Source organism: Crotalus tigris, unplaced genomic scaffold (genome assembly GCF_016545835.1).
Source record: "Crotalus tigris isolate CLP2741 ecotype Arizona unplaced genomic scaffold, ASM1654583v1 scf7180000018323.1251302, whole genome shotgun sequence".
In the NCBI taxonomy this organism is placed as follows: Eukaryota; Metazoa; Chordata; class Lepidosauria; order Squamata; family Viperidae; genus Crotalus; species Crotalus tigris.
The window spans coordinates 579,835-603,787 of NW_024096943.1; the positions used below are offsets into that span (position 1 = coordinate 579,835).

At 39.9% G+C, this 23,953-nt stretch overlaps 1 protein-coding gene across 1 annotated transcript in view; it reads left to right on the forward strand.

The window, feature by feature from the left end:
* Positions 1 to 23,953, forward strand: part of LOC120311167 (LIM homeobox transcription factor 1-alpha-like) — a 96,491-nt gene that overhangs the window by 62,145 nt on the left and 10,393 nt on the right. The window contains exons 4-6 of the mRNA XM_039350356.1: positions 19,023 to 19,255; positions 20,974 to 21,131; positions 23,425 to 23,502. Of these exons, the coding sequence (XP_039206290.1) occupies positions 19,023 to 19,255; positions 20,974 to 21,131; positions 23,425 to 23,502 (469 nt within the window). The remainder of the gene's footprint in view (positions 1 to 19,022; positions 19,256 to 20,973; positions 21,132 to 23,424; positions 23,503 to 23,953) is intronic.

Sequence of the window (23,953 nt, forward strand, 5' to 3'; positions counted from 1 at the left end):
CTTTCACTAGATTGCCATTATTGGTTAATTGATTATATGCCATCAAGTCAAGGTCAACTTTTAGTGCACATCTAGATAGATTTTCTCCATGATGATATATGTCCCTAACCTGCTCTTTCAGATCTTCCAACAATGGTCATTGCACTGTTTTTTTTCTCTAAAACAGTCTTTCCCATGTTACTACTGACTTTCAGAAATCTCAGTCAGCGTAACCCTTCCTGGCCAGGTATTCAGACCAAAGAAATCTCCAATTGATCCACATCAGAAAAAATAAGCCAAATTGGGGATAGGATTACCAAATTGTAACTTTCTGGGGATTCTTTGATGTGAAGATTATATTCCACCCTGCTTCTCGGGTCCTTTAAAATATTTTGCCAGGGTTAGCTTTCGTAAGAAAACATCAGTACAGGTAGTCCTTGACTTATCTTACAATTGAGGAATTGTATGTTGCTAAGGGAGAAATTTGTTAAGTGATTTTTCCCATTTTACGACCTTTCTTGCCACATTTGTTAAGTGAACCACTGTAGTTGTTAAGTTAGTAACACTGCAACAGTCATAAATATGAGTCAGTTGCCAAGCGTCTGAATTTTGATCACACAACCACCTGGATGCTGCAACGATTGTAAGTGTGAAAAATGGTTCTAAGTCACTCTTTTTAGTGCTGCTGTAACTTCAAAAGGTCACTAAACGAACTGTTGTAAGGCAAGAATTACCTGTAAATGTTTTGAGCAGTTAATCAGCCTAAGAAAGTGCCATTTTCTAGGGCCATTTTTTAAAAAGAGGGTCTCAGTTGGGAGCAATACAGCCTCTTTCTGAATTTTCCCATCAAAAGAGATGCAGAATTGGAGGTTCAACAAATCTTCTCTTACCATTTGCCATCCTGGCTGGAATGGCTGGAAATCTCTCAAGAGCCACAAAATCCACAACCCAATATCCAAGGTTGGTGTGATTTTCCACAACCCAAGCTGTTGAAGGCTGTAGTGGACAACAGCATCTCTCTTCTTAGCTGGAAAATAATTTACTCTGTTCACACCATTTGGGACAGCCAGATTTTTGGAATGCCAAGCAGGATAAATTGTGAAATGTAAGGAGGAGGAAGTTGTCTGGTATGTTAAGAGTATAACCTCCTTTTTTTTTTTTTTTTAAGAAAACACACTACAACCCTGGAAAAATATTACTCAGATTCGGAGGACCCTCCTCCTCCTCAAAATTTTGCCTGTTGGTTGACTGCTCCACACTCCGCCCAACTTTTTTTTCTTTTTTGACACAGATCATGTTTCTGGCAATATTCCAAAAGTGAGTGTGTGGGAGCAGGAATGCCCACACGCCTCTCCTCTCATACACACATACACACAAACACATTTTCTGTGTTTGATATGACAGAAACTCTATGCATTCTGGGAGATTTTAATAAAGAAGACAGGCCTGTGAAATTTAATAAAAGAGTTCATCAGATTATACAGCAGTGGCTCCATGCCACCGCACCAGCAATAATATCCACGCAGCAGGGGGGGAGGGGGGTTAACCCCTTGAGGGGCAGGACTGTATTAAATCTTTCTCCAGCACCGAGCTCATGGTGCTTTAATATTTATGAATCTTAGCAGCTTTGGGAACAGAAGACCTGCAGTTTGTGTACATGAGGGAGCGGGGAGGTAGTTTTTCCCCTCCTTTGAAGTGCCTATTTTATCGCTGAGATGATGGACTCAAATCCTCACTTATGGCATTTGCAAGCTCTGTCTTACTTTTGTTAGAGTTTCAGTAACACTGGACTGAGATTTGTCTGAAGAAAGATATTTCCTGCCTTGGAGGTCTTGACTTTTCTCATACCCGATATCTGAGATGCCTAGTGATGGCTAGAGGGTGATAGTGAATTAGTGTTCACTGGAAATCTTTAACTGCTAAAAATGGAACAATGCAATTATTATAAACTTCTAAGAATCAGAGAATCTTTCCTCAATTTACCCAGTTTCTTTGAAGAAAGGCAGATGGTTCCAGCAGACGAACCTTGCTCTCCAAAAACTTGAAAACCCAACAGTAACACTCCCAAGTATTTAAAAGATGTTATTGGCGGGGGGGGGAGTGACAAAAGAAAGGCTCATAGACAATTTATTGAATAAATTGCATTAAATGCTAAAATTGGTGGCAATTTTCTTCCAAACGCTTCCTTGTTTGACACCCAATCTTTGAACATTCCTAAGGACTTTAATTGTTTCTCTGGTGTTAACAAATTCTGACATGACAGTTTTCTTTAGGCTGCCTTTGGCCCATAGGATCACACACACACACACATACACAATTCCTCATATGCATGCAATGAAGAGGGTTCCATACCTCCAAGTACCTCTAAGTCTCTAAGTCAAGTCTCGAAGATGATACTGTATCATGTTCAGACTCACAAACTATCCAAACAAGATAAGATGTGAAGGATAGATAGATGTTCAGAAATTAGGTAAAACTGCTTTGGAAATAAAAAAAAAGTAGTGTTACAACTCTCACTGATCAGTTGTATAAACTTGATAGGATTGAAAGGGAACAACATCTAGGGGATCACAGATTCTCTATCTCTGCCTGTGCTTCTATATATTACTGAATTATAACTCCACGCTTCCTTTATCCTAGGCCATATTGGCTTGGAGGTATAGTTTAGTATGATCTAGACTAGAGAGTCAGCCCTTCATGGATCATGCCTTATCATGTTGAAGGGACTTGCACAGCTCAAAGAACCTATGAACTAAGCCAGTGGTTCACAACCTTTTCTGTATCCCGTACCCATAGAATGCTTCTGATATATTCTCGCACCCCTACAAAAGTTTGAAATAATGGCAATGAATTATGCATATTCACTATATTTTTGAAAACCCAAGTCTTCGACCCCCTGGAATATTGTCTCGCACCCCCAGGGGCGGCAAGCACCCCTGGTTGGGAACCTCTGAACTAAGCCATGAAGGTCCACCCAAGACAGACAAGTCTTAGTGGAGAGTTCTGATACTGGAGAAGGAAATGGCAACCCATTCCTGTATGCTGGCCAAGAAAACTCCATGGACAGTACCAAAAGGCTAAAAGATATGCCGGCGGAAGACGAGCTCCTCACACCAGAAACTACAGGAGACAGTGGAGGATGGGTGGGGGGTATTCTAGCATGCTATGGTCCAGGGAGTCGCAAAGAGTCAGACATGACTTAGCAACTGAACAATGACAACAGAGAGTACTTTGGTCTAAGTGAGATCGTCATCACAGTTACTGTAGTTCAGGTTCATTGGAACAGGTTGGCAGAGAAGTAAGTGTTTGGGATAGGAGAGAAAATAAAATCTGCAGCTTCCTGAAGGAATCCCAGTAAAAATGTCAGCTGCCACAAAAATCAGACTCAATAAAAAACAAATAATTGATTCATTAGAAGGGATGGAAAATACAACCATTAAATTGTAGAGAAAATATTTAGGAAAAATGTTTTTTTCTCCAACTTTCATAATGGGAAAATAAAGAGAAAATGGGGACAAATTAAATGACTGGCCTTTTTCCCTCCCTACAAGATATAGTAATGATTACTACTTAGTGGGTAAAGAAATAGGAAATGGATACAGAAAAAGAGGATCAATAGATTCATGAAGAATATACTAGCAATAACTGCAATCATATCTTAGTATGACTGCCTTTAAACTCATTGAATTTGGTACTCAACGCATTTAGATGTGAAAATTTTGTCCTGGTACTCGTCATTTGTTTGGTATTTGATGTGCAAGCTAGAACTTTTCAGTGTCAGTTGCCTCACGACTCACTACCCTTTCCGGCCAAAACAAAGGGTCATGCATTAGTCATTCCCTTGCAGTCTTATCTTAGCTTCTGTGGCCATTTGGTGTATTTTTGTGCATTAAATTTATTTACATTATTCCTTCTGGGAAAAATTTGTTTGGTACTCATCATTTTTCATACTCGTTATGCCTCCTGGAATGAATTAATAAGTACCAAGGTACTACTGTACTAGCCATAAGGCTTGCATTTGGGTATAGAGTGCGGAGATCAACAATCTTAGTGAACTGTTGGTTTCTCATGGGTATCTAATCTGGACTGATCCAGTAGGATTTGTTCTCAAGCTCATCTCTTTTTTTTCCCCAAGAGTTTCTTATCTGATAATTTTGACCATTGTCAGTGGGGCTAAAATCACACAACATAGTCTAAAGTAGCATTTCTCAATCTGTTGCTATTCAGATTTATTAGAGTGCAACTCAAAAAACACCTATAGCACCAGGTTGGGAATAAATGGCTAGAGAAGACAATTGAAACATGGACAAGGGGACTGGAAGAAAAAGGTAGAAAGCCCAGAAATGTGTTACCCAGAGGTTCAGATTTATCACAAAATGGCCTATTAAATTTGGGGGAGGACAATTAGAGAGGACAATTCTATATTAAAACTTAGCTTAAAGATTATAAAATTATAAGAAGAGAGGACTGGGGAAATCTTGAAACTTCAGAGAAGATTCTATAATAGAAAGTCAGAATTCAAACCATTTTTGACTATGTTCTTTCATTGAAGGGTTGTTCAGGCCAAGCTGTTTGAAAGAAAACCACAAGAAGGAAATTCAGGGACTTCAAACCAGCTTATCTATACCAAGCACATAAACAGCAAGTTGAGTATGTACACAAGTCACCTGGTCCCCTGCCTTTCTTTGCATTTCTAGCTCAATCCAGTAATTCTTTCTAAATTTGCCTTAATAAATGTGAATTATCATACATCAGATTTACCCATTTATTTTGGAGTTACATGTGGTCTGCCTTAATGGTTTCTTATTCAGCCAAGTTGGATTCATTTGAGAGAAATACTAATGTATGACAACTGATAACCAGATCTGGCTACTCAAGGATAGTGAAAATAATCTGCCACAAAATGAAGTTGGGATTTAGGCAATTCTTGGGATTCACAAAGACCATAGAAAGGAGATATCATTTGGGAGGCAGGGGAATGGAAGTAGACATAATATGGATGGGAGGTTTGCTTGTTAATCTTTTGGCAGAACAGCAATTTACAACTTTAATAACAGTGCCATATTTTCTTTACCCAATGGCAACACCTTGTCCGCCTTGGTTGATTTTGAAACAAAAAATGCTATGCTCCTGAGCCTGGGGCACCACATGCGCCAAGGGCCCCATCTCCTGACTATATTGTTAAAGGGCCAGATATTTTGCTTTCATGTGTACTTTGAATGAAATGTTTTATTGTTCTCTACTGGGTTTAATTTTTTATTGTTTTTATTGTTTTAAATTTTTTTTTATTTTAACTGTAATATATGTTTTGAATTGTAAGCTGTCTAGAGTCATTTACTAAGGTGGCTATAGAAATCAATCAATCAAATGGATAGATAGATAGATAGATAGATAGATAGATAGATAGATAGGCGATGTTACACTTGTTTAGTACTTGGATGTGTGATAATCAGGAAATCCTATGAATGTAGGCTAAAATGAATTTTTTTTTTAAAAAAAAAAAATGGAAACACAATAGCAACCTGTTTCTGTTCCATTAGCCAGGAGTTGAGTCCAAGGTGAGGGAAGTTTACTTTCATTTTTATTTATTCAATATATTTTACATTCTTTTAATAATTCTTATGCTCATGAAGATTCAAAATGATGTATAACAAAACCAATGGGAAATGGAATACAGATATTTCAATTATAAAGAGTATTGGCAAATAGTCTTTCCCAATTTGGTGGCCCAGCACAGTTATTGGACTTCATCTCCCATAGTGTTCTAGATAGCTTATATAGAATCATGTAATTAAACATGGTTATTTAGAGGGTCCAATCCAATCTACTGCTTAAAGCAGAAGCTTAAATAAATAAATAAATCATCCTTGCTAGATGGCTATCTAATCTTTTTTGAAATTCATCTATTGAAGGGAAACCCACCATCTTTCTAGATAATGGGTTCCACTGCCAAGCTGCTCCTATTGTTTTTCCTATCATTAAATCATTAAATCAAAAGCTACCTTCCTTTAACTTTAATTTATTTTATACCTTGATTTAGGAAATGAGGGATATGTTTTGATCTTTTTTCTGTAGAACTTTCTGCCAATTTTCTCTTTTTAAGGCTAAACTTTCCTTCAATTCATAAGGCTTACTTTCTATAGGTATAATTATTTCTGAACATATTCTAACTGAACTGAATCCTTCTTAAAATATCTAAGATAGAGTCAGATCAACACAGACATTGGAAAGAACTGTTACGAAATTCAAAGGAAATGTTAATGATATTTTGTCTGCAAGGGAGTCAATCATATTTCTTTAAGAGTTCTACTGCTACGCACAATCTCAGTTTTCCAAATCCCAGTTATTTTGTTGCCCGATACCACCCATCACAAGGAGGAGATATCAACAGGTGGGGAGGGGGGAATGTCAAAGTTTGCAAAGAAAGTTTTATGGGGAAAAACCTTGAGAGGCAAAATATTCATCCCCTGGTGTTTTGAACACATGCCAAAGTGCATAGCCACTATTATAACTGGATCAACTCTTCATCCTCACAGGAGCTATCCCAGGTCCTGTAGCTTTAAAATCTAACCTGCTTTCTTTAACAAACTCTTATTATTCAATAAAAGGTTATTTTATCTTCCAATGTCTATCTTCTGGCAGAGACAGAAAAAAGACAGTGTTGTAACTGAGTTTCTAGAAGAAAAATACTAGGGTAAGTATGACTTCCTAAAATATCTTCCTGAAATAACCAATAATTAATTCTAATTCTGCCCCAGAATGTTAGTTCAGTTATCACTGCAATCCATCAAAAACACTGTATGATGCAGTGAAGGCTAGTTTGTCCTGTACCAAAACAAAAGTTAGTTAACTTCATCGCTAGCCAAAGCAATTGTTTTAACCAGGTACCCTGCTGATGTGTCAGGCTGATAACATTTAGAATATCCAGCCAGCACAGCCATTGGCTATAACAGCTGGAATGCTGGGATTGAGCCCCCTAATAGATCTGAGGAAAACTGGTTGGGAAATGTTGTTATGGGGCTTCATCTGTGTTACTTCACTGTGACATTAACAAGACAAGTTCGAGGGCTGGGGGTGGAGATTTTCCATTTGAAATCCTACTCCTCATACTGCCATTGTTAGGAAGACTCTTGGAAATGAAAAGGCTTTATTGTTGTACTTCCAGGGTCCCTTCATTCCTTGCTCCTGGCCTGGCCAGCAATCTGGAAAGCAGCTTTAAACCTTCCACTTCAATATTTCAGGCAGCTGAGGGCGGCTTTTGGAGCTCAGCGCTAAGTAAACAAACCCTCTCTTAAGCCAGGACTGCTTCATTTTGACTAAACCCTAACTAAACAAGGCGGCTTCATGAAGCAGAGACTCAACAGCCTTTGAGGTGGCCTCAGGTCCAGCTTCATTAACACCTTTTAATCCCACTGGCCAATTTTATATTCTCTAAATTATCCTTCCCAGGCTCAGATGTGGGCTCCCCCGTGCTGTTGCAACAAGGCAAAGGACTCCACAGGAATGACTTGCTCCTCCCAGGCACTTGAGAAAGTTTTTCCTATTTGGGTACGAGGAAAGGGGCCTGTTCTCCTGACTGGGCCAGCTACTATAAGAATTTGTGAGGGCCAGCACAGATGAATTGAAAGAAAAAGGAGGGGAGAGCCCAAGAGCCTAAAACAAAGCTTGCACGGTTGATTTTTTTTGTGGAAGGGGAAAACAGTCATCAAATCTACTTTTCTGATACACAAAAAAATTCGGACTGTTATAATAGTAGTCCAGCACTTAACTGGATGAAGGTATTATGCTGTTCTTTGTAGACACCACCATAAGCAGTGAGGGAGAAGAGGGACAAACATCTGTTGAGGAAGATATTGGCTACCCTCTTTTCTAGTGTTGAACTCCTTAATTATTTAAAGGAAAGGCATCCCCCATGTAGAGTGAATCATAAACTGGATATTTAAAATAATATTGCTGCCCAGAACATCATGGCCCATTCACATCCAGAGGCCAGGATTCTCCCCCTCCCTCATTCCACAGTTGGAGGGTGAATTGTATATCAACACAGATGAGGAAATGGCTTCTTCTGCAATTGACCAGCTTCATGTGCCATGATGATTTTTCACATGAAATTTAAGCTCCCCAAAGCCACCTTCTTATTTAACACACTATATCTTCAAATCTGAATTTTCAAATGAATTTGACTTGTTTATTCTAGTGATAAAAAGTATGATAGACAGTTAAACTAAACTGTTATAAACCAACTAAACTATATTTCAGTCTAGATTGCTCTGCAAATCCAGCTCCTATGGTTAATTTCCTGCCAATTTAGAAAGCTCATTGTGTAAATCATGGTCAATTTATCTATGGAGAAATGGATTATGCTAATGTGAGAAATATATGAAAATGCTTAATATTGGCAAAAGTATTAGATCTTTCCACAAATCAATAGTTGGGAATCTATATTCATTAGCATGAAACTTAAACTCAGGATAAAATAATTCTTTTAAAATCCAGTGAATTCCAATTAAGTCTTCCATAAAAGCAACTTTGTTTCTTTATTATCTTATACTATTTTCTGACCACAACGTCACCAGTGTCAGTGATGTCCTGTGTCTGTCATGTTGTTCTGTCATTTCTGCACCAAGCTGTGGACAAGAAAAGTGCAAACTAAGTTGTAAGGGCATCTGTGCTTTTTATTGAAAATATTCTCTATATAAATGTGGTTGTTTCAGAGCAGCATGGGAAGCAGATTAACAATGTGTTTTCATTACCTCCTATAAAAGGCTCCACCAAGGAGAAAAATGGTATAAATGTATGGAATGTGGAAAGCATTTCAGATTGGGTGGGGAGATTACTTTACATAAAGGGATCCACATAAGATAAAAACCATATAAATGCTGGGAAGCTGGGAAGCATTTCAAACAGAACAGTCAATTCACTTCTCATAAAAGATTCCATATAAATGTTTAGAGCATGGAATGGTTTTAGAATTGATGTAAGTTGGTCTTGATTATGCTGCATTGCGGTAGGTTTTGTGTATTTTGTTATTGATTCTCTTGTTATGTTTTTAGCCTATGTAAGTCACCTAGCACTACTGTGTACAACTTGAATAGCGATATAAATCATTTAAATAATAATAACAACAGCAGCAATAACCTTTCATAGTTTCCTAGTGTCATCATTGTTAATTGTAATTTACCTCTCATAACTATTCATTCTATCCCTGGCTGGGCTGGGCAGTTGAAAAATATCTTGGAGAAGTACCAGCAAGTTGCATTGCCAAGAAAATTATGTGGATCTATCCAGGAAGTCCCCAGAAGTCAAGCACAACTTGGAGAGTTGACCGTATCCTGCTTTTGTTCTCTGGATGCTGGTGGTGAAAAGATACAGCTGCTTTAAGGAGTTGCCAAACAGATCTGGAAAGATCTGTTTCCATTCTGAAGCACACTTTTTCTTTTAAATCCAAAACTTCTACAGCCCTAATACATACTCATGTTTCTATGAAAATAAGACTGGGTCTTATATCAATTTTTGCTCCAAAAGACGCATTAGGGCTTATTTTCCAGTTAGGTCTTATTTTGGGGGGAAATACGGTACTACATGCCCCCGTCTGGCTGACAATTTTAACTGGGGCTTATTTTGGAGATGGGGCTTCTATTACAAGTGTCCTGAAATATCATGTTAGGGTTTATTTTCCGGTTGGGTCTTTTTTTCGGGAGATTATGATAGTAGTTTCCCATTTAATTTTATCCTAGCAAGAATCCTTTGAGGAAGGAAAAGCTGAGTTACGATAATTGGCCCAAAGTGTATTATGTGCTTTAATTGATATGATTAGATTTCCTATGGATTTAACCATTTCAGCACCTTTCTTTCTTTCTTTCTTTCTTTCTTTCTTTCTTTCTTTCTTTTTCTCTTTCTTTCTTTCTTTTTTTTCCTCTTTCTTTCTTTCTTTCTTTCTTTCTTTCTTTCTTTCAGGATAGCATTATTTCACTTCACTGTTCTAAATATATTATAGAAACTTAGAAATCAAATCAAATTCTTTCTGTCCTGTGGCAAAAGAAACTATATGGAAGTTCCTCAGGAATAGTTAACACCCTTTGTCCAAATCCAACAGCAAGCAATAATATAAGCAGCAGTCACAGAAAGAAAACTATGAATCAGATGATTCTGAATTCTTCAGTGAGATTGACCTGTGACTAAATCAGAGGATTTGGGGCACATAGAACAACCGTTGCTGTATAATCCAATAGAAACTTGTGTGGATCCCAAATTGTGATGTCACTTCCAGTAATCATAGAAAAGCAATGTTTTAACAGCCCACAAAGTCTTAGCTGTGGAGAGCCTAAAATGTCAGTTGTTCCATCTCACAGGTAACACACAGACTCCCTAAGTTATCATGTCTGTCAATCCGGCCCCAATAATATACCAGTTTTCAATCCACTGGTGACTAACAGAGCAGCCGCCGGTTCCCATAGCAACCTAAACAATATTACCCAGGCTTAAACGGATTCGGACGATATTAAAAAAGCAGCCTCTTTAGGAATTCCTGGAGCTGAGAATTTTAATTTTGCGTAATGCGAGCTGACACTGTGTTTATGAGACACTCGCTGGCTGTTTTCTTCAATTAGTGCAAAGGGGAGCGGATTTGTTTTCGAGGCTTAAGGGGGAAAGCATTATTGAGTTATGGATAGATGCAGGTCACCCTGTCACTGCCATCAATCCCGTAAGATGTAAATTCAGGGGAGATTTCTAGTGAATGGCGAGGTTTTTTTAGGCCCACAAAGATAACTACAGTACCTCATTCACACAAGAATAAGCCACGGGCAGGCTGATTTCTGGGCAAACTTCAACTGTGAAGTGAGTTAACTTCCCTGGTGCTTGTTGAGCTTGGTTGTTTTTCTGCAGCCATTTCATTACCCAACCATCCTCACAACTAGGTAACATCGTCAGAAGCACTGACGATGGGTAATGAAACGTCTGCATGAAAACAACCAAGTTCAGGGAGCACCAAGGACCCCTGTGCTACAAATGTTCTCCTTTATTAGACAACTTCCCCAAAGATGGGGCTAGGTTCTTAAGGGGGTAAGATGTACCTAAGTGTCCACCCCCAAACCCCAAAGCCAGTAAGCTTCATTCAACGCTCAAGAAAATGACGTGCCTGTGCCTTCCACCTATTCCCCATTCAGGGATGGCAGTAACGGTTCCGACTTTCACAAAGTAAAAAGAGTCTGGCAAGGGTAAGGAGACAATAGTAGGTGGTCTACTAAGCAGGTGGCAAGAAACATTTTGACATTTTCTTTTTCTGTCTGCTGGGGGAATCACCTGGCTATTTGCAGCCCATGTATGGTAAGCTTCCTTATTGGATGGTTGAAATAAAACCTCTCTCTTTGGCAGACTAGTGCAGGGGTAGGTAACCTTGGCTCTTTTATGACACGTGGACTTCAACTTCCAGAATTCTGGCTCAGAAATTCTCTGGCTGAGGAATTCTGGGAGTTGAAGTCCACGAGTCATAAAAGAGCCAAGGTTGCCTACCCCTGGACTAGTGGGACTGCAGCATGTAGCCGAGTTGAAGAGATGCAGGCCATGCCTGAAGTCCAAATGCATCACTTCAAAGTTCTGCAAAGCAAGGCGGCCTTTAAGAGCCCTGGTGGCGCATGGTTAGAATGCAGTACTGCAGGCTGCTTCTGCTGACTGCTGGCTGTCAGCAGTTTGGCAGTTCAATTCTCACTGGTTCAAGGTTGACTCAGCCTTCTATCCTTGCAAGGTCGGTAAAATGGGGTCCCAGACTCCGTAAACTGCTTAGAGAGGGCTGTAAACCGCTTAGAAAGACTATATAAGTATAAGTGCTATTGCTATTAAATCTCTCCTGTTTCTATCCTAGTCTAGTAGGCTGTGTAGGTGTTTGTGTATGCGTGTGCATGCTGCATCCTGCATGCCCAGAAAACAGGCAGAGGAATGGGTGACAAACTAACAAACTCTCTTGGTAACCTCTGACTTTGTAAAGCTTCTCAAAACATATACAGGTAGTTCTCAATTTACAACCCAGCCCAAAATTTATGTTGCTAAGCAGGCAGTTGAATGAGATGTGCCCCGTTTTACAATCTTGTTGCCACAGTTGCTAAGATCACTGCAGTTGTTTAGTGAATCATGCAATCATTAAACAAATCTAGCTTCCCCCCCCCCGTGGACTTTGCTTTTCTGAAGCTGGCTGCAAAGGTAATAAATAGCGATTACATGACCCTCTGATGCTACAACCAAATGTAAATGCATGCCAGTTTCCAACCGCCCAAATTTTGTCATGTGACCATGGGATGCTATAATGGTGCTAAGTGTGAAAACCAGTCATAAGTCACTTTTTCAGTGCTGTTGAAACTTCAGGCAGACACTAAACAATGGTTGTAAGTTAAGGATTATCTGTACAGTCAAGAAGATATTGCACTGATTTTGAAGCAGCGCTAGAGTAATAGCTGAATCACAGTGTAATTAAGCCTTTTCTTTGCTTCCTCTCTTTTTCTTTCCAGTTCTTCCCAGTTCTTATTAAAACTGTTCTAGAATCTTCTAGTTCTCCGATGGCAGCTTTCTAAATTGGAGACAGATTTTTTTTAAAAAAAACCAAACACCCTATATATTAATTTACATACAGTATTTAATTAATTAGTTATCTGACCTAATTTATATAGCCATGTATCTTACCAAAGAAGACTCTGGATAATGTACAACAAAGCTAAACAACAAATCATTTGATTTCTCCTCAGTTTTATGTTGAGAACATTTCCATAGTCAATAGCTGAGGGGGAGCTGGGCCAGGATCTTTCTATAATAGGCAGTGCCATGAAATCATGCCTGCAAAAATATGGATTACGAAGTGGCAGTAAAGAGTTTTATACATCTTATTACTGCCGTCTAGTGTTCATTTGGATTTTGCAGTCCAGATGCCATAGGTGTATATAGCATAAAACTCTCTCTCTCTCTCTCTCTCTCTCTCTCTCTCTTTCTGTGTGTGTCTTTGAGAGACTGTCAAGCCCCTCCTTCCTAGGGCTGAGAGTGAATGACTGATCCCAAACCACTCACTCACCTGGCTTTGTGCTTAAAGGGGAACTAGAACTCATGGTCACCTGGTTTCTAGCCTTGGGTCTCAACCACTACTCCAAGTTGGTTGTCATAACCAACCTTCTGGGAGGAGGCTTCGTGGTATCCGTAGCAGAACATCCAGATTCAGCCATAGTTTCATTCCATGCAGAATTAACCTTGTGAACTCTCAAGCTTCCTCCTTCCGTTATATATTCAAGATGGACAGTATTTAATATTTATTTGCTACGTATATGTAGGGGTGTGGGTCTATAAATATGTTGTTCATAGTATGTTTAGGTGTGTGTCATGTATGTGTTTCACTTTGAGAGTAGGCAACTAAATTTCATTTTTGATGTGTGCCGTTGAGCCCACAGGTAAAAAAAATGACAATAAAGGTTATCTTATCTTAATTGTATTTTAACCTTATCAGTTTTATGTTTAGGCTCAATTTGTTTTAGCTGCTTTAACTTTTTGCATAGATTTATTTATTTATTTATATGGGCTTTGTTTTTTGTTATTTTTGACTTGTGAGCCACTGAGAGTCACATATGGGAGAGGGGCAGCTATAGAAATTGAAACAAATAAATCAATAAATAAGTAAGAACAATATTTATGTCTGAGTAACGCTTGGCATATTTTTCCTTTGGCTTCATTCCTGCATTACCATTTGTCCTCCCTGCCCCTAACCCATTCATGCTAGGGCTACCAGATTTGAACGGCTGAACTCCAGACAAATAGTTGCATGGTCTACATGATCACAAAGAACTGAAGAAAGTTCTACATCCAGATCTGGTAGCCGTAATTATGCTTAAATACAGGAAGCAAGCCCAACTTGAGAGGTAGTCAGAGAATTCTATACTCTTTACTTGTAGCTTTGATATCATATTATTAAACTTTCTGATTTGAAGAACATATCTAGCTCTGAGTTAAGCAACTCAAATAGTGTTCTCCAGCGTGTTCCATGCACATCAGACTACTGTTCCCAATTTCTTAGCCAATATGGATGCTGGTTGCAACTTCTACTAATTTTAGTTCAACGCCTCTGTAAGGTATCAACTGAGAACAGCAGAAAACAGGTGTAATCCATGGATGTGATGAGAAGATAATATGATAGTAAATGATCACTACCTTTTCAAATAATGCATAGGGAGTTCTCTTATGAAATGCTACTTTGCACCAACAATTCCTTGAAAATTAAAAAAAAAAAAAACAGCACAGCAGAAAAAATATTCTGTTTCAACTAATTCCTTCCTATACAAAATGTTTATGTTCCAAAAAATGGATATTTACTCCTTACTTACAGTCTGCTATGGTCAAGTTTTTTCTGACCTGAAGTATTTTCTCATTTTAATTAGAAGAAATAACTAGTTATGGATGTGAGCTTAATTAAGAAAAGGTTGACCAAAAGAAAACAATGTCTTACTGGAAAGAATCTGCTATATATTCCTGATTTCTTGGAATAGCACGCTTCATAATAAACCTTCTGCACATCATGAACATCTAATGTAGAAAGACACTAATAATTATTTCCCATTCATTCCTCAAAAGGCATGTTATAATGAATTTATAAAGTCTGTCTCTATTACCTCCACCAACAAAAGTTCAGGTATCTTACACATTTTTTGGTTTCAGTTTAAAAAGGTTAAACCAGGCACAGCTTGAGTACAAAGTGGATATCAAAAATATGTAAAAATCTCATTTAAAAAAAAGCTTTCAGTTTGGAGCAATTAAGTCAATTGATGAAGAGCTAGATGCCACCAAGTTCAGAAGTCAAAAATGATAGAGTGCACAGATAGATATATAGGTTAAATTTGCCTATCAAAGTAAAATATCCTGTATTTAAATTGCTGGATATTGCTGGGGAGAAAAGAAAAAAAATTATGTGATTCTGGCTTGTGGATATTGAATGAAACATAAGAGATGGTGATTTGTTATTATTTTTGTTTTTTTCCTGAAAGAGTTTCTGAGCTATTGGGAATGAGAATTACTTTATTTGAATCATGGCAAAGTAGAATTTCATTCAATAGTATCTCTAAGGGGCACAACCCACACTTATTTTCCCAATCATTCCTCAGGTCCAGCTATCAATTATGTTTTGTTCAGAAATGGGTGGATCCATGACACTCCAAATGTTGCTGAACTACATTTCCCAGCATTCTTTTTATATTGGCCGATGCAGCTGTTAGTTCTGGTTCAGCCACATCTGAAGGACCACATGTTCCACCCATCAGTTTAATGTTTTCATCTTCACTAGCAAAACTTGATGGAGAAGGCAGTTGGCAGATGCCCAGGAGATATGGATGGAAAAACAAGAGATTAGCTTAGACACAGAAATAAATCACTGAAGTTGAGCTTGGAAGTTGGTATTAACTTCAAAGAACTTCTCTGCCACTAAAACTCTGAGATTATTGTCTGGACAATATATTTTTGGACACAATTTATCATCTCTGTTACATCCAAAGTTCAGTGCCAAGGAATGCTTACATGTGTGTGCTTCTTTTCTACGGCATTTATATAGCTGCCCATCCTTCAGAGCTGAAAGATATCTCTACATAATTCTCCATGTTGTCCCCCCAAACCCTTTTATAAACTTCTGATAGTTTGTCTTTGCTAGATTTGTGCAAGACTTCAATTGCAAAGAGAAAAGGATGATTTAGAATATGCGTGGACATGGATATTACATTTGTTGGCACGTTCTTAAATCACATTCATGTTCTGAATCAACTTTTCTACTCTGAATCTGTACATATGACCTCTAGGAATTCACCAGGGCCAACGTACAATCACAGGTAGCATTTATCTGCCACCTCTGACTACTTGCAAATGGATATTTGCCAATATCTGACAACTGACATGCAAAGGAGTGCCATTCTGAGAAACAAAATTAACGTAATTCAAAGAGCTTCACCCACTTTACACCCAGCTTTGTCATTAAAACTTCTGTATAGCACTGTTGTTTTTTAAAAAAATCCATAAAACAGTTTATAATTAAATTCAAACAATTAAATATTGATAAAAGCATATTGTATTAAAATGTTGTGTAGAACATACAAAACAAAATTAGTAAAAATAATAACAGAGCAGATTTTTTTAAAAAAAAAAAGTTTTAAATGTTACTGCAGCCTTTAACCCTGTGAAAACAGGAGGAGGCTAAAGTCAGATTTTGAAATAAAATATGGCGTTCAAACCTGAAAACTCACCCCCTTTCCCTTTTCCATCCAAAGTTTAACTCCACTTCCACCTGCATTTATTATATTACTATTCTGCATTTTCTCCCAGATGTTCAAGGAAGGGTGGGTGGCTTTCTCTCCCCTCCCCACTTCATTCCCAGAATAACTCGGCAAAGCAGTTAGGTAGAGAGGTGATCTGTGGCCATCTCTAGTGAGTTTTCTGGCTGTGTGGGAATTTGAACCCTGATCACCCTGGCCGACGCTGTTTTTCCAAAAGTGCTTTTTAATTTGCTCTGGCTGTTTCTGTTTGCCTGACTGCCCGCCTCACACCTATGTCCTTCCTCCTTTCTCAGCCGCAATAAATCCAAGAAAGAAAACGAGCAGGCATCCCCCCTCTCTCTCTCCCTCTCCCCCTCCCTCCCTCCCTCCTTCTCTCTCTCTCCCCCCCTCCTTCTCTCTCTCTCTCTCTGGCCGTCGGAACGGCCCCAGCCTATTCAAGCAGAAGTGTAAATCCAAGCGGAGAGTATTAGGCAGGGATGAGCCGTCCCTGGTAAATCCTCCCCATTCCGCGCTCAGCAAGAGTTTGCTAGGAGGATTAACCCACGTCTTGTTCTCAATCCCGGTTTATGAGTTTCCCCGCTGGCTGGGAGGATCCGGTGTGTTTAAACAACAGGCTAATTAATCCTCATTTTATTACTTTCTCTTGTCAAGTGGCTAAAGAGAAGCTGTCAGCTCGGTGAGCCGCCCCACTCGCGTTTGTTTAGCTCCCAAATTACTTCATCAGAACCATCTGCTGCAAACGTCTTGGCTGCAGTTATTGATTTCTCTATTCAAATGCCTCGCCATGCCAGGAGGCGAAGACTTTAAAGGAAATTTTAGGGTCACGGATCTAGGGTAGTGCTGTTTGTTATTTATGACGGGGAAGGAATGCCTCTCAAACTGACAGATGAAGTTACGGGCAGAATCGGTTTGCAAACCGTTTGGAATTAGAGTACCAGGCAAACCAAAAGGGTTCTTCAGGAATTCTCTGGTGCCAAAACTAAAAGAAAGAAAGAAAGAAAGAAAGAAAGAAAGAAAGAAAGAAAGAAAGAAAGAAAGAAAGAAAGAAAGAAAGAAAGAAAGAAAGAAAGAAAGAAAAGTAAAGTCTTTAAAGAGGCAGGAAGAAGAAATAAAACACAATGGGGGAGGAAACTTTGGAAAAATCAACATTTTATCGTTATGGGTTACCTGCTTTATTTTTCCAAAGGGGCACGCAGTACTTCTTCCTGTTCAACATTGCTTTAATTTTACTTTTTTAAAAAAATAAAATAAAATAAATGTACATCCCATCTGATACAGAACTAATGAATAACAATGCAGTGCTTCTTCAACTGTTACAATAATGGTTTAAACCCATTTTAGTTTAATAAAACTGTACTTGTCTTGATTACTCAAACAGCTAGTTTCAGCATCATTATTGTTGCTGTTGTTGCTGTTTTGAGTTCAAACTTAAATCTTCCAGTGGCGTTCTTTTCTGGCTGCAAAAGAAGGGAACGGATTTTAAATAATTTTATAGTAATCCTTAACTCCAAGTGACTGCAAGAAAATGTTCCAGACACCTTTCAGGATGATAGGGTAGAAGGTAATTGCTATTGCTTTCTTCCATCTTCCCAGTGTACTTAGTGGTCTCTCACCCAAGCTCTAGTAACCTAGTCCAATCTTCCTATGCTTTTCAAGATCAGCCCTAGTAGACTAGATGCTGCCACCTAGCTGGATATGTGTTCAATTTTTAAAAGGGAAGGAATTACAGTACATTGGGGGATGGCTCCTTAAAACTATTCTCACTTCTAAATTTGCTCAATTATCTGACTTCAGGCTGAAATATTAAGTCTACTTCCTTGGGCCTCAATATTTTACATACCTACTAACAATGATCCTTATGCTCTTTTTTTAAAATTTATTTTATTTTATTTTATTTTTAACCAACAAAACAAAACAAAAAAAACAAAGCAAAACATAACACACATACACACACAGTATATACTCCTCCCCCTTTTTTTTAACAGGGATTACGTAACGGTTATCTTCTATTATTTACATTTCCGCCCTTATTCTTCTTTAGAATATTTGTCCTTATTGCCCTGTTGTTTCTTATTTACATTTTTCTTCCTTCATATTTCTTTACTATATTTTCTGTTTAAAATACCCAGCAAAAAGATCTCTGGTTTCCAGTCTACAGGTTTCTTCGATCCATCTTCTTATTGTAGTCCAGTATTTTTTCGCAACTGGGCATGTCCACCATAAATGATAATATTATCATAATAATATTATCATTTATGATCCTTATACTCTTTATATTACACTATAATCTGGATGTTTTAAACTAATTGAAGCTTGTAGAAGTTGACATTTACGCTGAATTAATAGAGCTAAATAGTGGAATGGACTGACTGAACTTAACGGTGAAATGAATTGAACTGAACTGTGGAGCACAAGAAAGAATCCTCTCTCAATCTCACAGTTAAAGTAGGACATGCAACATGTCATTCTTTATGTGACGCATTTCAACACTGTGCCATCATGTGCTTCCTATGGACCGCAGTTTGTCTACCTGTGAAGTAAGGCCCATTGGCAATCAGATGGAAAAGCTTGTGTAAATTGGGGAAAAATGAACTTTAACTTTAGTGCAGCCGATGTAGACAAGGCATGTAGACAAGAAATCTAAAAATCTGCAGAAGGGGGTGGGATGTACTGTAGCAACTTAGGTCTCTTCATCAGCTTCATGCCTTATCATCTTAATTGCTTTGCCCCAATTCTCTCCCCCCCCCTCCTTTGGGTCAGGCTCTTCCAGACCAAATGCAGCGGTTGCCTCAAAGCTGTGGCTCCTTCTGAATTCATCATGCGGGTGCTGGAGAACGTCTACCACGTCCACTGCTTCTCCTGCTGTGAGTGTGAGCGGCGGTTGCAGCGTGGAGATGAGTTTGTGCTGAAGGAAGGGCAGCTGCTTTGCCGCAGCGACTATGAGAAGGAGAGAGAAATGCTAAGTGCCATCAGCCCTGCACCCACTGAGTCAGGTGAGAGAGGAGTGGCCATGGGGTTTTCTGCTCAGTAGGGTTAAAAGAATGACCCTGAACATGCGCAGAGAGGTCTTTTTCACCGTCCTGTGTCCCATAACCAGCTCCCAGCATTCGAGGCTGCTGAAACACAACCCTGTGTGGACAAAGGAATATCCCATCCTGTTAGCTGGTTTCTTATTTCCAATCAAGAAAAGTTGTACAATCCTGAATACGCAGTGTTGCAGGAGAAAATCCCTATTGATGTCAAAGAGACAAAATGTGAAGGTTCACTGTATTGAATTCCTGGCTCAGTGTTACGCCCAGACTGAGATTTTCCACTTTCTTTCCTTGAATTCTATCTCCCTAGTTAATGCTAAAAGAGATTAAAATATAGCTGGATAGAACTCCTGTACCCTCCAGGGATGGAAAGAGAGTAGTAGGACATGTTGGAAGGCTGTAGGAAGTGAAAAGGACTACAGATGTCAAAGTTGCTTACACAGAATGAGAAGGACAGATCTGTACCTCCTTTCCCCATACATCTTTCTCTGATTGTAGTGGATATAACTGTCATCATCCATATTCTGGGGATGTTAAGATCCAAAGTATCTAAAGACCATCATGCTTTAGAAGATCTGGATCTGGGCCAAGCATCAAAGTTGTTGTGGTTAGGCACCCACTAAAACCTATGTCTTTTCAAAGGACCCACTATTGACCCAGGCCAATTTTTCATTTTTTGGTTAGGGAAATTGCCTAGAATCAGTGAACCAGCTCTGCTTCCCTCCAATCCAAAGCCCCAATTAGAGGAGAGAATAGAAAGTGGCTATAATGGTCTGGGGTTGGTGGGAGGGAGCACATATGGAGTCCATGTGTGACATCTTGCAAAAAAAAAAAAAACCCATTCAATTATAAACTGTGCATGGTAATCGCTAACTGGAGTTAAACAACCTGAAGCATGTATGTTAAAAATCCTTTAGGCATATACGTTATTAGTGAATATACAAACCTTCATTCCAATATACAAGGAGATTCTGTTCTTCCATTCCATGCAGAATGCATGTGAAGAATATTTACCCCCTTTCCTGGCTTTGTCTTTCTTCCTTTAACAATGGGGGTGGTTGGGAGGAAGGGGAGTTTGGAGTGCTTGGCCAAGAGGTTTTCCCTGTTTCTGGCATCTGTTTCTGGAATAGGCCTGTCTTTTCCTTGCCTTTTTAGGCCTAATTCATGTAAGTATTAAAGTAAAAGAACAAGGTAAGTTAAAGGGGCATTCCACTCTCATAACTTTTGTTCACATGTTTATGCCAGCAAGGACAGTGAGGAGGAGGAAAAGCAGCAGCAACAAAAGATCCCAAAATTGACCCTTAGCCTCTTTGGGGGTGCGTGGCTTTAGCACATGCCAAACCATGCCAGGTCCTGATGCTGGGATGCACCGCTTTTGTCCTGGTAACTTTTTACATTTTTTTAAAGTTTCAATCAACGAAAGTCATTCTCTCAATTTTTTGCATTCAAGACTAGCAATTTTGTGGCAGGACCAGGGTTAGGGTTAGAATCTGTCGTATACTGTACCTAACAGAATCTGCTTCAAGAGGTGTAGTTTGGTAACGTCCATTCAGGAAAGGCAAGTGATTTAGTGAATGAAATGATGGCTAACCATACTTGGGTACCTTATGTTTCTAGGGAAATTTCCCTTGTTAGTGACCAGCCAGGGAATCCTCCATAATCCATATTTTCTTTCATAGTGAAGAGTGAAGATGAGGATGGGAGCCACCCACATGGCAAAGGAGGAGAGGAAAGCAAGGATCACAAGCGCTCCAAACGCCCACGTACCATCCTCACCACGCAGCAGCGACGGGCATTCAAGGCCTCCTTTGAAGTCTCCTCCAAACCCTGCCGGAAGGTCAGGTCGAGTTTCTTTCTTTCTTTCTTTCTTTCTTTCTTTCTTTCTTTCTTTCTTTCTTTCTTTCTTTCAAGGGATTCCACCCCAACTGTGAGTGGAGGGATGGCTGACCTGCGGTCCTAAGAACATAAGCACTCTAATTTTGAAACCACCGTTTTTAATCATCGTTAGCAAAGCCTTTTCTGTAGCGTGTTGTTTGGGAGAAGGACCCAAAGGTGCTTTTTCAAGAGGCAAGTGGACTTCCTTGCTTTTCTTCAAAGAAAAACAAGAAAGTCCACCTGCCTCTTGAAAAAGCACCTTTGGGACAACCATGACCTGGATCACTGAGAATCTCCATAAACACTTGGGGGAAAGAGAGGACAGAATGTCAGGGAGAGTAATTCTCACATACTTTAGGCTTTAGTCACAACGGGCAGATGATCAGTAAAGAGAAACAGAAAATATTAGTATATTGTTGCCATCCAGTGGTCCCCTAGCCCAGATATAGTTGTCCTAGTCCAGTGGTGGCGAACCCATTCAGAGCCCTCTCTGTGGGCACGTGCGCCATGCCCCAGAGATGGGAACTGACCCTCTTCAACCAGCCGCCCACTACCTGGCCGAGGTCCCACATGGCTGGATGCATCCCAGCACCCATGCGCTTACTAGCCTCTGTGTGCAGGGGCTGATGGTGTTAGGCAGCAGCCACCCCGGCCCCTGCCTCACCTTTTCCTGTGACAATGACACCCCCGCCCTGCCTTGCCTCGCCTCACCCTGCAGGACGAGCCTCCTGCCCACCGCCCCACCTGCCAGAGACCCCCTGGATCTCCCCCAACCCTGCCTGGCCTCCACAGACATCCCTCCCCATGACCAACATTGAGGTGATCACACCCACATTGGCCACACCCACCCAATCTGCCATGACCACCACAGCCACACCCATCCAGTGGGCCACACCCACCTGGCACCCGACAATAAATAAGTGGGTTTTGGATTGCAGTTTGGGCACTCGATCTCTAAAAGGTTCGCCATCACTGTCCTAGTCTCTGGTGTCACCTACTCTTGCATCAACCCTACCATCCCACCATTCAGTCCCTCACAATTAGACCAGAGGGAGGGTGGTTCTCAAGAGAAAAAAAGATTTTCCACCATAACAGGTTTCTCTCTAAAAGACGACATCAGGAGCGCCTCCTCAGATCCACCACTGTGTCTATTTTCTGTTTTGCACACTGACTATCTCTTTTCAATTTCTTTCCCTCTTTTTTTAAAAAAAAATCCTGTGGACTTATTGCTCCCTTCCTTCCTAAATTCTTTCAGTTCCTGCTATTTTAAGAGAGTGGCCAGTTCAACCTTTACCCTTTAATTGCTTTACTAGAATGCAAGCAATCTACCACTTCATCCATCTTCCCATAACTCCCCTGCATAGCCCAATCAGATTCTGTTTTCTTTCCTCCACTTATCTTAGGGCATCTATTCTACTTAACCTATTGTCCAACTGCCAAAAAGGAGGTGATGAGCTTTACTTCTCCCATCTCCCACAATGGTGTGGGATAGTCCAATATTTCATTTATCACACTCAGATGCTAGTATTTGAGCTGCTGGATGCAAACAAAAACAAAAAAACCTCTGCCTGTTCCTGTCTTAAATATCACCTAAGCTCTGAGCCTTTCTTTCCTTGGAAGAAACATACATTTGCTAGATTTCTGATAATACATTGAAAGATACCACGTTTATTTTATTTATTATTTCAATGTTGAGGCCACCTGATTGGGCGGCTGGCAGATTAAAAAAAATAGGGCTGCCAACTGCCTCCACGGCCCGCCACAGATCGCCCAGGTGGACCAGCAGTGCCATGGCAACCACACCTTCTGCCTGCACAGCATCAACTGTGTGCGACAGGGCGCGAGGGTGGAGTCTTCTCCCCACTGCCTGGCTACCATGTCCTTAGCTGCGCTGCTCTGGTAGGCCGTGCTCAGGGGCAACTCTCCTCCAGGGGGGCTGCTGGTGAGGAGGGGGCTGTGGGGAAGGCAGGGCTGGGGCGACGGCACATGTGCCCACAGAGAGGGCTCTGAGTGCCACCTCTGGCACGCATGCCATAGGTTCGCCACCACTGCCCTAAACCAATGGATGACCTCATCCAGCAGTTTCATGTAGATGGTAAGCAAAATAAGAAAATGAGTTGAACCCTGCATCACCTCATAAGTGAGGAGTCATGGAGCACAATGTACCCAAAGTCACCATTTGTACAGAGGGCTTCCTTATTGTCACATGAATTTAGCTTTTTAATGACTCCTTTTCTATTTTCTATAATGGGCAGGTAAGGGAGACATTAGCAGCTGAAACTGGTTTGACTGTCCGTGTAGTGCAGGTCTGGTTCCAGAATCAAAGAGCCAAGGTGAGTGATCATTTCTGAGTTTTGCATTAAATGACAGTTTATCTCCAGCCAAACAGAGGCAGACAAATGCCTGCTTATCCCTAACTGTGAGCTAACTCATTTCCCAAACCTAGAAGTTCTTCAACAGTACAAATTCCAAAACAAACATGATTGTTGACAGGGATATCTAACTCCTAGAATTTGGGAAGCCCTGGTTTAGCCATGTACAAAATGAGAATTTATTATTATTATTTTTTTTTTGTAAAAAAAATTTATTTCAATTTTGCAATACAATACAATCATAAAAATACTTCAGATAAAAAATAAAACAAATTAATACACCCCATTTTTGGTATTGCTCACCCATTTTCTCCCAAACCGCATCCACCCTCTAACCAACTTACCTCTTTCCCAAAATGAGAATTTATTATTGTGGGTACCAACTTTATAAACAACCCTACAGCTATTTGTT